The sequence below is a fragment of the Nycticebus coucang genome, chromosome 1 (assembly GCF_027406575.1).
Source record: "Nycticebus coucang isolate mNycCou1 chromosome 1, mNycCou1.pri, whole genome shotgun sequence".
Classification (NCBI taxonomy): Eukaryota; Metazoa; Chordata; class Mammalia; order Primates; family Lorisidae; genus Nycticebus; species Nycticebus coucang.
In genome coordinates, this window is record NC_069780.1 from 16,895,465 (window position 1) to 16,912,185 (window position 16,721).

Sequence of the window (16,721 nt, forward strand, 5' to 3'; positions counted from 1 at the left end):
ATAATTTTTATGCCACAATGGGCATTCTGAACCCCTTCATAACTTGCCCCATCGCTATCAGCTTAAACAGCAAGAAACTCTGCCTTTCACCTCTCTTCACTTACCACTTCCTTTCTCAACTCTGTTCCACAGTAGCCAAAGGGACTATATTTTCCTTTTTTTGCTGTGCTACAAACCAGTCGATATTTGTTTCTTTGTTTGTTTGTTTGTTTTGAGACAAGAGTCTCACTCTGTTGCCCAGGTTAGAGTGCTATGGCCTCAGCCTAGCTTAGAGCAACCTCAAACTCCTGGCCCCAAGCGACATTCCCACCTCAGCCTTCCAAGTAGCTGGCACTACTGGTGCCCACCGCAATGCTTGGCTAATTTTTTTCTATTTTTAGTAGAGATGGGGTCTTGCTTTTTTGCTCAGGCTGGTCCCAAACTCCTGAGCTCAAGTAATCCTCCTGCCTCAGCCTTCCAGAGTGCTAAGATTATAAGCGTGAGCCACCATACCTGGCCTATTACTTGGTCTTGAGGTGATGAAAGAAGGCAGGAGAACTCCTTGGGGATGACAAATCTACCTTGTGGAACACCTGCCTCGGGTGAAGTCTGCAGGGCTTCCAGTGAGGGGAAGCACATCTCATCTACAAAGAGGGAGGAAGGGAAATGCTTCTTCTTCCTAGAGAAATTTGGGGAATTTGAAGTTCAAGATTCTTACTTTTCTCCCCACATGTCCCCATCCCATCTCTCAAGAGTACTGCTCTTTTCCTATGAGGGCTCTAACTTGGAGTTTAGAGACCCGGTGAGATTGTGTACTCAGTCTTCTCTGACGTTCTCCTACCCCTACAATTAAATCCTAGGCCTGGCTTTTAGCTTAATTTACCATACAGCTGCATGTTGTAAGGTTCTTTCTAAATGGTGCCGTGGAAGATTTCTGAATTTTACATCATGCCTTGAGTGGATAGTTGACTGATCTGATCCAGGAATTTTTTTTCTTCAAGTCACCTAACCTTTCAAAGCCAGGCAATTCTACCCTTTATCATTGTTCCCAGGCTGTTGGAGAGCCCTTGCCACCCACATAAGCCAAGGATTTACCTACTATACCTGCACCCCATCCATTGTAAGTGCGCTCTTAGTAGTCGCTGGATTATTGCTGCCTTTCAGAAGCTTTCACTACTCAACAATCAGTGATGAGATCTTTATTGCTGCCTGGGTGGTGCATGCTCCAGTTTTAAATTCCTATTCTGATTATTTCATTCTGACGATAATTCCTCTATCAACTGTCTTAGCCAAGGTTACCCCAGGAAAGCAGAGCCCTAGGCAAAGGTTTGTATGTGATCCCAGGAAAATGAATGGGAGGATTGTGAAGTGTGAAACAGGGAAAGAATAAAAATCAAAACAAAGAGAAGCTCCCTTAGCTCAGTGGGTAGGGTGCCAGCCATGTACACGTACACCGAGGCTGGCGATTTGAATCTGACCTGGCCAGCTAAACAACAATGACAACTGCAACAACAACAACAACAAAAATGGCCAGGTGTTGTGGTGGGCTCCTGTAGTCCCAGCTACTTGGGAGGCTGAGGCAAGAGAATCGCTTAAGCCCAAGAGTTTGAGGTTGCTGTGAGCTGTGATGCCACAGCATTCTACTGGGCACCCTACTGAAGGCCATATGGTGAGACTCTGTCTCAAGAAAAAAAAAATCAAAACAAATCAATGCCCGCATTCTCTGCCAAAAAGCAAACCCTCACTAATTCCCCCGCCCCTCAAAATCCAGTAAACAAAAAAGAAACAGAACAAAACAAAAACATGGGTGCAACATTGATGTGGTCACTGCTGTGGGCAATTGAGACTTGTGATTCTCATGAACCATTTAGAATTCAGAATTTTTCACCTGGAGGATGAAAGGGAAGAGCCTTTATACAGGCTTTTGCTCCCTATTTTTCTTTTCTTTTTTTTGTAGAGACAGAGTCTCAGTGTACCGCCCTCTGGTAGAGTGCCGTGGTGTCACACGGCTCACAGCAACCTCCAACTCTTGGGCTTAGCGATTCTCTTGCCTCAGCCTCCCGAGCAGCTGGGACTATAGGCACCCGCCACAACGCTCGGCTATTTTTTTTTGTTGTTGTTGCAGTTTGGCCAGGGCTGGGTTTGAACCCGCCACCCTCGGCATATGGGGCCGGCGCCCTACTCACTGAGCCACAGGCGCCGCCTCTGCTCCCTATTTTTCAACTGGTTGCCCCATGGAGTGTTAACTGCTTGCGGTTTCGGGCAGTGCAGGAACAATGAAATAACAGTCATAAAAAAAAATTCCAATACATGCTACAACATGGATGAACCTTGAAGACATTATACTAAATGAAATAAGCCCACAAAAGGACAAATATTCCACTTATATGAAGTATCTAAAATAGTCAAATTCATAAAGATGGAAAGTAGAATAGTGGTTGCAGGTGGCGGAAGGAAAGGCAAGGGAGAGTTATTGTTGAGTATGAAAACAGGTGCAGAGCTTCAGTCTGGAATGATGAATAAGTTCTGGAGATGGTTGCCCAACAATGTGAATGACAGAAAGTAATATCACTACGGCTTGGCGCCCATAGCTCAGTGAGTAGGGCACAGGGCACATACACCAAAGATGTCAGGTTCAAGCCTGGCCTGGGCCTGCTAAACAACAATGACAACTCCAACCAAAAAATAGCTGAGCATTATGGTGGGTGCCTGTAGTCCCAGCTACTTGGGAGGCTGAGGCAAGAGAATCACTTAAGCCTAAGTGTTTGAGGTTGCTGTGAGCTGTGACGCCATGGCACTCTACCAAGGGTGACATAGTGAGACTCTGTTGCAAACAAAATGAAACAAACAAACAAGTAATGCCATTAAATTGTACACTTAAAAAGGTTAAAAGGGTAAATTTTGTTATTTATAGTTACCAAAATAAAAAGAAATATGGTATTGCATTCAATATAGAGGATGCCATACCCAAACTACTAACAAATGAAAAGCACATATTCTTTAATTGATAGAAGAAATGGAAGGTGGAAAGATGGGAACAAAAACTCATAATTATGGAGTTATGTCCACATAGCTGCTGTGGTTTTTTTTTTTTCTTTCTCACTCTGTTGCCCTGGGTAGAGAGCCCGGGTGTCACAGCTAACAGCAATTTCTAACTCTTGGGCTCAGGCAATCTTCTTGCCTCAGCCTCCCAAGTAGCTGGGACTGTAGAGGTGGGCTCTCACTTTTGCTTAGGCTGTTCTTGGACTCCTGAGTTCAGGCAATCCACCCTCCTAGGCTTCCCAGAGTGCTTGGATTCCAGACATGAGCCACCGTGCCTGGCTCAAATAGCTGTTGTACTACTTATGCAGCTATAGACAATAGTTTTTATTTGATGTAAAGCAGTAGTTCTTAGTTTTTTCTCTAATTGTACACATTGATGAGAGGTTACTTATAGAACCTTATGGAACTCACCACGAGGAAAAAATTACTGACTAAAAATATGGAACCTATTTCATATTGTGCTTTTCAACTATATATATATATATATTTTTTTTTTGGCTAGGGCCAGGTTTGAACCTGCCACCTCTGGTATATGGGGCCAGCGCCCTACTTCTTGAGCCACAGGCGCCACCCCTTCAACTATGTTTTGAACAACTGTTTCTTTCATGTAACAAATGTCAGTGAAGACTTTGAAAAATGCTTATTTTCATCTGCAAAAGCACATTTTCCTAAATGTCTTGTCATTTAGCACATAATACCATTTGTAATGATTGTCCTTGAACAACTTTCTCTTGCCTAATAAACAATCTGTGATTGAGTCAATAAGACCTTTTTTCTTAATGAATGTTTTAACAGATGGTTTGTTGGAATTTTTGAATGTCCTTGATCAAGTCTCAGTCTCATCTCAGAACACTGAGTACATTAAAAAAAAAAAAAAGTTTAATTCTTGGTTTCTGCCTTGCTGCTGCAAGATAGATTACTAGTGTACTCAGATTTACACTGATGATCCATGACCTGTGAAGACAGATGTTGAAAGCATACGGCATAGCATTGGGAAGACTCAGGAAACCTGTGTGGTTCTATACAGTCCCATATTGGTGGTTCATCGGCTGTTAAAATAACTGTGTAGCTGCTGTACTAATAGATTCCTTAAGGAAAGTGGGAAGAGGGAACTTGGTTTTCTGAGCACTTATTTGTCAGATCGCCTTCCAGCAAAACTGCATAAAGGTTTTTCCTTGCTCTCTATTTTATGTCTATTGATTCCTATTCTTCTTTCACATCTCAAGTGTTACTTCCTAAGTGGAGTTTTCTCATACTTGATGAAATCTCCCTATCTTTTTTTTTTTCTTTTAAGACAGTTTCACTTGGTCATCTTGGGTAGAGTGCCATGACGTCATAGCTCATAGCAACCTCAAACTCTTGGGCATAAGTGATCCTCTTGCCTCAGCCTCCTGAGTAGCTGGGACTACAGGCCCCCACCACAATGCTTGGTTAGTTTTTATTTTTAGTTTTTCACCCAGCTATTTTTAGAGATGGGGTCTCACTCTTGCTTAGGCTAGTCTTATATTCCTGAGCTTAAGCAATCCAGGTCATCTTGGCCTCCCAAAGTGCTAGGATTACAGGCGGGAGGTACCAAGCCTGGCCTAGCTCTCCCTATCTTAAATTCTTAGAGCGCCATGTACCATTGTTGCAATTTGAAATTTATTTGTGCCATTATTTTTACCAACGTCTATCTTGCCAGCTACCTGGTAGGTTCATAAAGCCAAACCAACCATCAATGATTTGTTTGCTCACCAGTGTATGCACAGTACCTGCCATATGTCGAGTGTTTAATAAATATTTAATGAACGAATGCATGGTTGGGAATTTAAGTGTATAGTCATTCAGACCTATATTTGAATCCTGCTATATAGTGAACTGAATAAATGACTCCCAAAGATATCAGGTCCTAATCCCTGATATCTGTGGTACCTTACATGGAAAAAGGGTCTTTGCAGATGTAATTAAGCATTTTGAGGTGGTGGATTATTCTGGATTATCTAGGTGAGCACTAAATGAAACCATAAACATCTTTACGAAAGAGAGGGAAAGGGAGATGTGACTCAAACAGAAAAGGAAAAGGCAGTATGATCACAGAAGCAGAGATTGGAGTGACGTGACCATAAGCCATGGAATGAGCTGCCAGAAACCAAAAGAGGCAAAGAATGGATTCTCCCGTAGAGCCTCCAGTGAGTCTGGTCCTGCTGACACCTTGACTTTGGCACAGTGAAAGTAGTTTTGAAACTCTGGTTTCCAGAACTGTGAGAAAATATATTTCTGGTGTTTTAAACTACCAATGTATGATAATTTGTTACAGCAGCTATAGAGAACTAATACACATGGCTCTATAATTTTTTAGATAGGCTGTGTGGTCTTGTGGATGTTATGTAACTCTTCTGAGTCTCTAGCTTCATCTCTAAAATAGAGATAATCACACAAGCAATCCTGGAGTTACTGCTAGTATTAAATATGGTAATATGAGTAAAGTATGTAGCAAATAGTAAAGGCCATATTGTAAATTTAATTTAAAAATAAATTAAAACAATTTTTGTTGCCATTTTACAAAAGTTATCTTTAGTTCCCAAAGCTCTATGGCGTTGAGGACCATATCTCTGCATTTTTACAGGTGAGGAAGCATAGTGATGTCAAAAAATTTACCCGAATTGCATGGTCAAAATGAAAAATACTATGGGGACAGTATTTTTGAAATATTTTTTGATGTTTTTTATATTCTGATATCTTATTGCCCTGAGGCACCACATCCCTTGAAATAACGGGTTCTGTGTTTCGGGCGTGGGGAGGGAAGGATAGATAGGAATTAGAACAAAGAAACAACTGTCAAATAGGATTTTTGAGTCTCCAGAACAGCATTAATCTTGAAAGCCAGGCTTTGTCAAGTGAGAAAGGGTTTTTAAAAATTTCTTCAGCATACATTAACTTATCAAGAAGCAGGACTGGTGAGTGTGAAGGATTTTCCTAACTGAAAAAACATGTAAAATATGAAGAAAATCCTTGCTGTAAGACAGAGGAGGAAGGAAGCTGCTTCTGGTGCAGGTAATTATGAGAAAGAAAAGGGGGATGTCAGTAGTGGAAGCAAAGATTAAGAATCCAATAACCGGGTCGGGTTCAGTGGCTCACGCCTGTAATCCTAGCACTTTGGGAGGCCAATGTGGGTGGATCACCTGAGCTCAGGAGTTTGAGACCAGCCAGAACAAGAGGCAGATCATGTCTCTACTACAAATGAAAAACTAGCCAGGCATTGTGGCAGGCATCTGTAGTCCCAGCTAACTGGGGCAAATGAGGCAAGAGGATTGCCTGAGCTGGAGAGATTGAGGTTGCCGTGAGCTATGATAATGCGTTGGCACTCTACCCAGAGTAACACAGTGAAAAAAAAAAAATCCAGTAACCCGATTTCCCACCCTAATGCTGCTGTTTATCGTTTCCACTTTTATAATACCCATTTCTTTATGTTGTGAAGAATAAAGTTTGGTGGCTTCTCATTGCACTTGGGATAAAACCTAACTTCTTACCATGGTCTGTAGGATCTTACATATTTGGCTCTTGTGCCAGGATTTTTACATAAAATAAATGCACTCATAATCATTTAGCAAGATAAAAGTTTATTTTCCTCATTAGTCCAGAAGCAGGCTGTCCAGAGCTGGTTACTTGAGGAAACCATAAAAGACTTAGGCTCTCTCTTGTTCCCTTTTCTGCCATCTATCCTGTGTGGCTCTTGTCATTACAGTCTCAAGAAAGCTGCTCCTCCTCTAGGAACAGAAGTTCCTTCTGTGGATAAGCTCCACTTAACAAACACAGGGGGCGAAATGGCAAAGGATAAAAGGTGCCTGCAAAAGGAGCCAATTCATTTTTATGACAAAAACAACACCCTTCCCAGAGGGCCCACACAATAGACGTTCATCTCATTGACCACGAAGGGCCATATGACCTTTTTAGCATGGGGAGGCAAAATTTAAAACTAGATATATTTCTGGGTGGTGCCTGTGGCTCAAAGGACTAGGGCGCTGGCCCCATATGGCGGAGGTGGTGGGTTCAAGCCCAGACCCGGCCAAAAACTGCAAACCGCTCCCCCCCCCCCCCAAAACCAGATATATTTCTACATGCAACATGGAAGAAAAAAGGCATGGATATTGGGAAGCAGCCAGTAGTGTCTACCACACTGGTCTCACTGCAGATTATTACATCCTTGGCTTACTATGCTTTAGTACATTGGCTTTTCTGTTTCTTGATTATTCTGATTATTTATTTCCTAACTCAGAAGTTTTTTCAATTTACAGTCTTCTCTGCCCTTAGGTTTCTTTCCCAAGCTTTCCAATGGCTGGCAGCTTCACCTCCTTAGATCTCTGTTCAACTGACACACCTCCTCTGCAGTCTAAAGTAGTCACTTCTCCCAAAAGACTGGTGACTTTTTAAAAGCTGAGATATGCTACAGGAAAAGTATTGAAGGATCTTAAGATGTATGGTGGGGTAAGGTGGTTGATGTAACTAGGCCATCTGTGTTTGTTAGTTGGAGAAACTTCTGTTATCTTTATGATAACAAAGCAAACACCTGCCACTGGGTCTAGGCCTGGGATGAGTTATCTGCTCAATCAAGTCTTGAGGAAAGGAAACTGTTAGGTGGTAGACATATTTCAAAGGGTAGAGAAAAACATTTACAATTGTAAGGTTTTTAGGGTAACTACTCTTAAGCAAAATAAGGGTTCAGGACCTTTTTGCCAGTCTCCAGGTTTCGACTAGAACAAAAATTAAATCTTCCTACTGCTGAGATTTTTCAGGCATTTTGAGGTGGTGGAGGTGAGGGGCAAACCAGGAACAAGGCCTTGAGCTACTGGAGATCATGCTCTGGTCAACTCTCTTAGTGCATTGGACGTTCGTTACGTGCCAAGAGTCCTTGGCACGTAGTTTCTGTAACAACGCTGCTAAAATTTGGTAAATCTGCCTTTTAAGACAGTTAAAATTTTATGTCTGTGTCTGAATTGCACCAGCGAAAACAGCCACTCTGGATTTCCAACTTACGGTTTGGCTAATTTTTGCCTTTCGGGTTTGTTATCCAAACCGTGCTCCTATTTCATAACTTTTTCATAGGTTTACAAGGGCCACACCCGGCAAAAAACTTGTGAAATTTATCTAATGTAGCAACCAACTTGTTTAAAAAAGAGAGAAGAGCCTCATGGATTCAAAGTCTCTTGGATACCTCCTCTTCGCGTAACCACGTATTATTCAAGAAATCACTAGGAAAATAACCCCTCATACGTAAAAATAAAGGGGCAACAAACTTTTCCCAAATACCGTTTCTTCCCTATTTTCTCTCCTTAGAGATCCCTTCCTTTCACAAAACCTTAGCTGTCTCACCGCCTGGGTTTTTCCCCTGCATGGAGCCTCAAGTACGCCTGCGCGCAGTAGGAAGTCGGAAGGCGCTACGAAGGGGACGCTCTTTGCTTTGCGGCGCGGCCGTAAAGCGTCGTCACGCACCGCGGACGTCTCGGGGCCCGGGTCGCGGTTCCCGGCACCTGACGCTGGGAGCGTCGGCATCCCAGGCTGGTTTGGACCTCCTCGTTGTACTGGGGAAAGCGTTTGGTATTTTGCTAGGGCTTCTGGTCTCCGTGTTTATAGCTAGATGTCGCTACTCTACTTCCGGGACGGGAGAGGGCGGCCGGGTCCTAGTGCCGGCTAGATACCCGGGGCTCAGAGCTGTAGGGCGGGCGGAAGGTGGGGCCCAAACCAAGACTGACTGACTTCCTCGAAGCTGCCCGCCGGACGCTGATGGCCGGACGCTTCCTGGGCAAGGCTTTAGCCACCGTGTCTCTCTCTGTGGCCTTGGCCTCTGTGACTGTCAGTTCTTCGAGTTGCCGCAGCGCCCCGGCGTACAGGTATTGCCCCTCCTGGTGCCGGCTGCTGCTGCCGATTTTGGGTTTGGAGTGGGAACCGGGTTTTTTTTTTTCCGGTAGATTCCTTAGGTTTTGCATACATCCGCATTTTTATAGCCGTTAGGCGAGTTTTCAGAAAGGCTCCAAAATATCTTACCTGTTTTTTGGGGAAAAGGCAGGGGCCTTAATCTCTTGAGTTTGAAATTTGCTATCTTCCGTAAGTCGCCAACATTATTATCGCCGGAAAGTTTAGCATTTGTTTGGGGGTAGTCGCCCCTTGCCATTTTTTTCTGGCTAATACTTAAAACATCATTATTTAATACACGCACGTAGTTAAAATTTGGACCTTATAAGTGATACAAAAATGAAAAGTAAAATCGCCACACCGTCCCCCTGCCCCCTTACCATGGGCTTTCCAAGGTAGATAATGATCAACACCCCTCTCTTTTTTATTTTTAATTTTTCGACTATGGATAAATTTAGGTATTTATGGTATCTCACACAGCCTCCTTCCGTTTTTCGCTTCTGCAGTTTTTATTCTTTGAGTCAGTAAACAAAATGTCCTACACGCAGCAGCCTTTTCTTATTTTCTTATTGTATATAGTCTTTTGAATCCATGGAGGAAATGATTAGAATAAAAAAATTATATATTTCCTGAATTAATCTGTTGACTCTTGGTCAGTTCTGTTACTTTTTGGTCTTTTTTCCTTCTTTTGGTGCTTTTTCTCAAACATCTGATGTACACTGGTTATCTTCATATTTTGTTGAATATAGGTAATAGGCTTTTTTACTACATGAAAGGGCTAATTGACCATTGGCTCTTTGTGCCAGGTGGCCTACACAGGAAGGTGTGATCTGGGACCAGGTAGATAAACTGGGAACCCTCCTTTTACACTGGTTTTATAGTAGAGGTATAGCAGCTCTCTTCTGAGTATAGCTGTCTTAGCTTTATCTCCTCCTAAATGAAAAGTTAGTGAGCCCAAGCTTCCCTTATGTTCACTATTATCTATATTCACAGTGGGGGCCCAGCTCTTCATTAAAAAAAAACAAAAACTTTTTACTTTATCCTGTGGTACCCATAACCATTGTGGACTTTTTGTTTGGAGAGTGGGAAGAGAGGAGGAAGACTTAAGTAATCTCCATGTTGCTATTCTACAGCCTATTTGGGCCCACTGACTTTAAGCTTGAAACCTCTGTAGCCCTTCTTGTAGGAATAGCTTCTGATTCCATCCACTTTCCATTGTTTGAAATTGGTTAAAATCTTGTCATTCACAGGTGGTATCCTATTTCCTGCTGTGGATTTTATTTCCTTTCATACAATTTTATCTTTCAGCGGGAAAGTAATTACGATTGCTAAGTTTCTTTTTTTCAAAGCATCGTGTCAGTATCCCAATTCTTTTAAGTTTGCCAGTTTTAGGAATTGGCTTTTGTTTTGTAAAATGAGCTTTGTCAGCTACTTAATTCTTGCACTACTTAGTAATAAAATAAAAAATTGTAGGTCGTATATGTGTGTAAGTATTCTTCTGATAATTTAAACAGCAGAAATGTGTATAAATAGCATTAACACATCTAGACTTGATAAGATGCATAGTTGGAATTTTTGCTATTTTTCTTGCAAAATTAAATTTGTTTTAGAAAAGTAAACATTGAGATGTGGAAGTTACTCTTGTCTAAGTGTGTAGCAGATTTGTGGAATTCATACACTTTTTATTGCTAAATCATGGACAGAGAGCCTCAAGTTAATTAAACATTGTTCGTACTGAGTTGGAGAGAGTGGAACAAGATTGTTTCCTATTTGACATTATTTAATGGTCTTAACTTTTTTCTTGCCCTACTCCCAGACCATGAAATACAACTCTAATTTTGTAGTAGAATTCAGATAGAGGCTAGGGTTCCTGTAACGTGTTAAAATTTTGCTTTTTAAAACACATACTTGAAGTCTGTTTGCTAATTTTGATAAATACATGTGTTTCATTTCTATTCATGTATCTTATTCAAATATATATTCATTTTTATTGCATGTGGGTGTAGTTTGAACAAGGAAGATCTTACTGCACCTGAGGCAAGCAAGTCATCAAAACATGAAAATAATGAACGAACCTACCACTTTAATAAAGTTAGTCACAAACCAATTATTCTTTCATCTGACATTGTTCAGCCCCTCTAGGGATATTATCTTTATTGGTCAGGCTTTCCTTGAGTTTTGAGTGTTTGACAGTGCTTTACAGATACAAAGTGAGTGCAAAATGAGATAGCAATTGTTTCAAAAGCTTTAAATGTGATGAAAGGAAACAACTTTATTGGCCTGTACAGACGCAAGAATAAAAAAGAATTAAAAGTCAGAGAAGGACAGTTTGGCAGTTTCTTACAAAGCTAAACATACTTTTATAACCCAGCAGTCACAACTATTTGGTATTTACCCAGATGAATTGACAATGTAATGTCCACACAAAAACCTGCATGCAGATATTTTAGCAACTTTATTCATTATTGCCAAAACTTAGAAGAACCAAGGTATCCTTCCATAGGTGATAAGGTAAATAAAGTGTAGTATATCCAGACAATGGAACACTGTTTAGTGCTAAAAACAAAAGAGCTACTAAGCCACGAACAGACATGGAGGGGGTCTTATAAATGCTTATTACGAACTAAAGAGGCCAATCTGAAAAGGCTGTATGGGTACAACTGTATGGCATTCCTGAAGGCAAAAGTGGATACTAAATAGCAAGAGGTTGCCAAGCAGAGGGGAGAGAGAGTTGAATTGAGGTAGCACGAGTATTTTAAAAATAGACGAGAGCAATTTTAGGTTCATAGGAAAATTGAGTGGAAGATAGAGATTTCCTACGTACCTCACGCCCCACATATGCACATCCTTCCCCAGTATCTGTAATCCCTATAGGGAGGTACAGTTGTTAGAATTGAACCTATAGTCTAATTAGGGTTCACTTGTATGGAACTTTGGGTCTGGACATGTTAGTTACAGAACTGTACACATGTCACTGCCTTTAGGGCATGGCAGGGACACTATTCTGGAAGATACCGTAATGGTGGGTACATCGTGTACACAATAGATTGAGGTGGTGTAGTAGGCAGTCCTTGTAGATCAGGTTAAGGAGAATTTTTTTAAAATAAAATTTTCTACACAAATGTAATTACATAATTTGATCTAAATGTATACATTTGATGTAATTTGATCATACCTCCCTTCATTTGGTAGGTTTGGGTAGGGTTTCCTTTTATTTGCTTTCTTCCTTTTCTCCTTTCTGTTTTCTTATCCCTTCTTCCAATCTTCTTCCCTTTCCCCCCCTTTCTCTTCTTTTTTCCATCTTTGCCACCCTCCTCTTTTTTTTCTCACCTTTCCCTTTTTCTTTCTCTACCTGCCCCCTCTTTTCCTCCTGGCTCCCATTTTCTTTCCCTTTCTTTTCTTCTCTTCCCTCCTTTTCCTCTTTCTACTTCTGTCCACATCAGCACCTATGTTAAGAACATGATGATATGGATCCTTCTATACATAATTTCCCCCACACTCATATAGTATAGATATTTTTGGTTGGCAGTATAATCCCCCCCCCCATGTCTACATTGTAATCACTTGAACCTGTTGGGTATGTTGGTTTACAGAGCAAAAGAGAGTTTGCAGGTGCGATTATGGACCTTTGTGATGGGTAGAGCATCCTGGATTATCCAGGGGCACCTGGTTTAATCATGAGTTTGTTTTTTTCCAAATGACCAGTCTGTGGTCAAAGAATGATATGATTACTAAAAAATGGTCAGAGGGGGTCAGTGTTGCTGGCTAGAAACTGATGGAAGAGGGCCATGAGCCACAGTATGGGGATGCCCTGTACAAGCTGGGAAAGAGAGGGCATGGATTTTTCTCTGGAGTCTCCAGTAAGGAGCACAGCCCTGCCGACTCTTGGGCTTTAGCCCAGTGAGACACATGAATTTCTAAGCCACAGAACTGTAAGGTAATAAATTTGTCTTGTTTTAAGCCACCGCGTTTGTCGTAATTTTCATGGCAGCAGCAGAATACTGATACAGTATATACGTAGTACGTAATACGTACTGTTAAATGTATGTACTTGTACATTTATAGATAAATTGGATGTCTTTATAAGTATATCATATTGTACACACTTGTAAAGCCACCTTTTTCCCCCCAGTAGTACCTTATGACAAATTGCTTGATGTCATCATTATTATTATTTTCTTTTTTTGAGACTGAGTCTCACTATGTCGCCCTTGGTAGAGTGCTGTGGCATTACAGCTCACAGCAACCTCAAACTATTGGGCTTAAGCGATTCTCTTGCCTTAGCCTCCAAGTAGCTGGGACTACAGGTGCTCACCACAATGCCCGGCTTGTTTTTGTTGTTGTTGTAGTAGTCATGGTTTAGCAGGTCCGGGCTGGGTTCAAATTTGCCAGCCAGGGTGTATATGGCTGTGCCCTAACCACTGGACTACGGGCACTGAGCTGATGTCATTATTTTTAATAGCAAGTAAATCTGTCCACATCCTAGTCAGTATTTCCTGGGTGGTTATTATTTTTTTTTCCTTCTTTTATCTGTGACCTATCACATGAGGTCAGGCATGAAATTTTCTACTTGTTGATGTTCAAAAAGTTTCAAATTTCAGGTTTTTGAATTAGGGATGTTCAACCTGTGAAACAATTTTACTTCTTCCTTTACAATTTGAATGCCTTTTAATTCTTTTTCTTGCCTAATTGCTCAGGCTAGGACTTCAGGTACTATATTGAATAAAGGTGGCAAAGTGGGCATCCTTACCTTGTTCCTGGTCTTAGAGGAAAAACTTTCAGTCTTTCACCACCGCCCTCCAGGCTTTTCATATATGGCTTTTATTATGTTCTTTCTGTCTCTAGTTTGTTGAATATTTTTATCATAAAAGTATTGACTTTTGCCAAATAATTTTTCTGCATCAATTGAGATCGTCATTTTTTTTCTTATTTCTGTTAATGTGAATATATTACATTGATTTTTGTATGTAGAACCATCATTACATTCCAAGAATAAGTGTTACTTGTTCATGATATATAATCCTTTTAATGAGCTGTTGAATTCTCTTTGTTACTATTTTGTTGACGATTTCTGCATTAATATTCATCAGGGATCTTTGTCTAGCTTTGATATCAGGATAATGCTGGTCTCATAGAATGACTTTGGAAGTATTCCCTCTTCAATTTTTTGGGAAGAGTTTAAGGAGGATTAATGTTAATTTTTCTGTAAATTGTTTGTCAGCATTTATCAGTAAAGCCCTGGGCTTTTCTTTGTTGGAGGTAGATACTTTAAAAAAAAAAAAATCACCTGTTAAAATTATTTTTACATTTACACAATATAAATATGTTACTTATAGCATTCAAACTTTACCATTTCTTCTGTAATGTACCATTCTGAAAATTTACTATTTCAGGCATACTGCTTTTGAGTAACAGATTTTCCTTTATGGTTCAGGAGCCAATCCAGAATCATTGATTGCATTTAGTTGTCAGGTGTATTTAGTCTTTGTCTATCTGAAAGAGTCCTTCTTTCTCTTTCATGACTGTTCCTATTTAGAGCATACAGACTTTCATTCTGTAAGATGTCCCTTAACCTGGATGTGTTGTATATTTTGTCATGTCCAGTTCAGGGATCAAGTCATATATTCTTTTCCTTCTTTTAACTTTTTATTAAATCATAAACATGTAGATCATGTATACATTAATGCATTTATAGGGTACAATGTGCTTCGTATACAATTTGGAATGCTTACATCACACTAGTTAATATATCCCTCACCTCCTTTACTTAATTATCGTGTTAAGACATTTATACTCTATACTTAATAGATCTGACATGTATCCTTGCAATATGTACTGTAGGTGTGATCCCACTATTCACCTTCCCTCCATCTGACCTCCCCTCCCATCCCCCTCCTTCATCCTGGGCCATAGTTATGATCTATCTTCATATGAAAGTGTGAGTGATTGTAAATTGGTTTCATAATAGTACTGAGTACATTGGATACTTTTTCTTCCAAAGTCATACATTCTTGGCAGGAATACCTCAGAAATGTTTGTGCGTATTTCCAGTGTGTGGTATTGTGAGACACACGATGTTGATTTCCTGACTTGTCACCTCCACCCAGTGGTGTTTGCCCCATCAACTGTCTCAAGAAGGGCAAATTGATGGGTACTGTGAGAGCAAGGGAAAAGGGCTGTCATCCTTTACCATGTTTTCAGAATCTCCTTTCCTACTTTACATGTTATAGTAAGTGTCATCAGGAATTTGTATTTTCATTTTAAGAATAATGAGAAGCCATTTAGGTAAGAGGAGACATGACAAGTTTTTGTGTATGCTGTAAGGGTTACACATAAGGGTTACACGTTAGGATGAAGGGTTTTTTTTTCATATGCTGTCCAATTATTTTATGCCTCTTAATTTTACATAAGTTTTGCTCTAAAGTTTACAATTTGTGTATTTATTACAATGTACCTTCAAATAATTTTACATTACTTCAATATAAGAACTTTGCAGCACTGAATTTCCATTTTCCTGTTCTTCTGTGTACTATTTTTGTCATGTTTTACACATGTATATTAGACTGCAATTAGTTTTTAAAAAACTTATTTGTACACTTAACCAGCTTTCTTTTACATTTGTTTTTATGGCTAAGTTTCCATAACAAACTTACCTCTTCACATCAGATAGCACAAAAGTAAGCTTGTGTCCTTTTTTCAACTCTAAAATACATTCAGTGAGTAGGTGCTAATTAATACGATTTAGCTATGTTTTAAAAATTTTGTATTTGAAAGTAATCTCTCACAGATGTTGAACTTCAGTTGAATTTGGATTTTCTGGTTTTTAAAAGTTTTCAAAATTGAAAGTGTGTTTTTAGATCTTTGAAGTAGGTTCTTTAATATATTTTTGTTATTTATATAAAACTTTTTTCCTTTTTCCTTTGCCAGAAACTCATTTTCATCCTGTTGGTTTCATCTTAGTACCAGCACCATGTCTGGTTCTAATAGTTCCAAAGAGAATTCTCACAACAAGGCTCGGACATCTCCTTACCCAGGTTCAAAAGTTGAACGAAGCCAAGTTCCTAATGAAAAAGTGGGCTGGCTGGTTGAGTGGCAAGACTATAATCCTGTTGAATATACTGCCCTTTCTGTCTTAGCTGGACCCAGGTGGGCAGATCCTCAGATCAGGTGAGCAAATAAACTGGCATTAGCTGGGTATAAGACTTTTAGAGAAGGCAATGGTTGTATTATAAATTATCTTTTTAACTAACACCTAAAAAGTCATTTTGATCTATGCTTTACTGTGTCATAAAATTCAATTTCCATATTTGCTTGAATGCAGTTCTTTTTTATTTTTTCAATTTTCCCGGGGGGTTTTATGAGGATCCTTCCAAATTTGAAAGGACAGCTATTTGTTATGAAATGGTGGTATATGTTTGGGTTGTCAGTAGAACATCTTTTGTGTTTATTTTCCAAGATAGCTAGACTTGTATTTGAGCATTTTCCAGAATTTTTTTTCAGGTTACTAAGAATAGAACGATGACATAAAATTAGTGTGAAAAAATAGAAAAGGGATGGATAAAGAAGAGAGGAAAGGAAAATGAGAAAAGGGGCTCTCTCTAACTTCACAGAAATGCTGCACTGAAAAGCCCAATAAAATAGAAGCACAGAAAGTTTTCCCTGTGATCACAGAGCTAGTGTATGGTATAGCTTGGATCTGAACTCACTCTGACTCCAGAATTCATTCTTTTAAGCACTCTGCTAAATTTCCATCACAGTTTTATAAATTTGGTTTAATGGATAAGTTTATTATAAATGATAGTCTTCTTAGG

The 16,721-nt window shown here is 39.9% G+C and overlaps 1 protein-coding gene across 2 annotated transcripts in view; it reads left to right on the forward strand.

Moving 5' to 3' along the window:
* The first annotated feature begins 8,471 nt into the window (after positions 1–8,471).
* NUDT9 (nudix hydrolase 9) overlaps positions 8,472–16,721 on the forward strand; it is a 30,497-nt gene continuing 22,247 nt past the window's right edge. Inside the window, exons 1-2 of one of the 2 annotated variants that reach the window (XM_053602983.1) lie at positions 8,472–8,595; positions 15,838–16,077. In XM_053602983.1, the coding sequence (XP_053458958.1) occupies positions 15,881–16,077 (197 nt within the window). In that variant the 5' untranslated portion in view covers positions 8,472–8,595; positions 15,838–15,880. The other variant, XM_053602900.1, reaches the window with a different exon arrangement.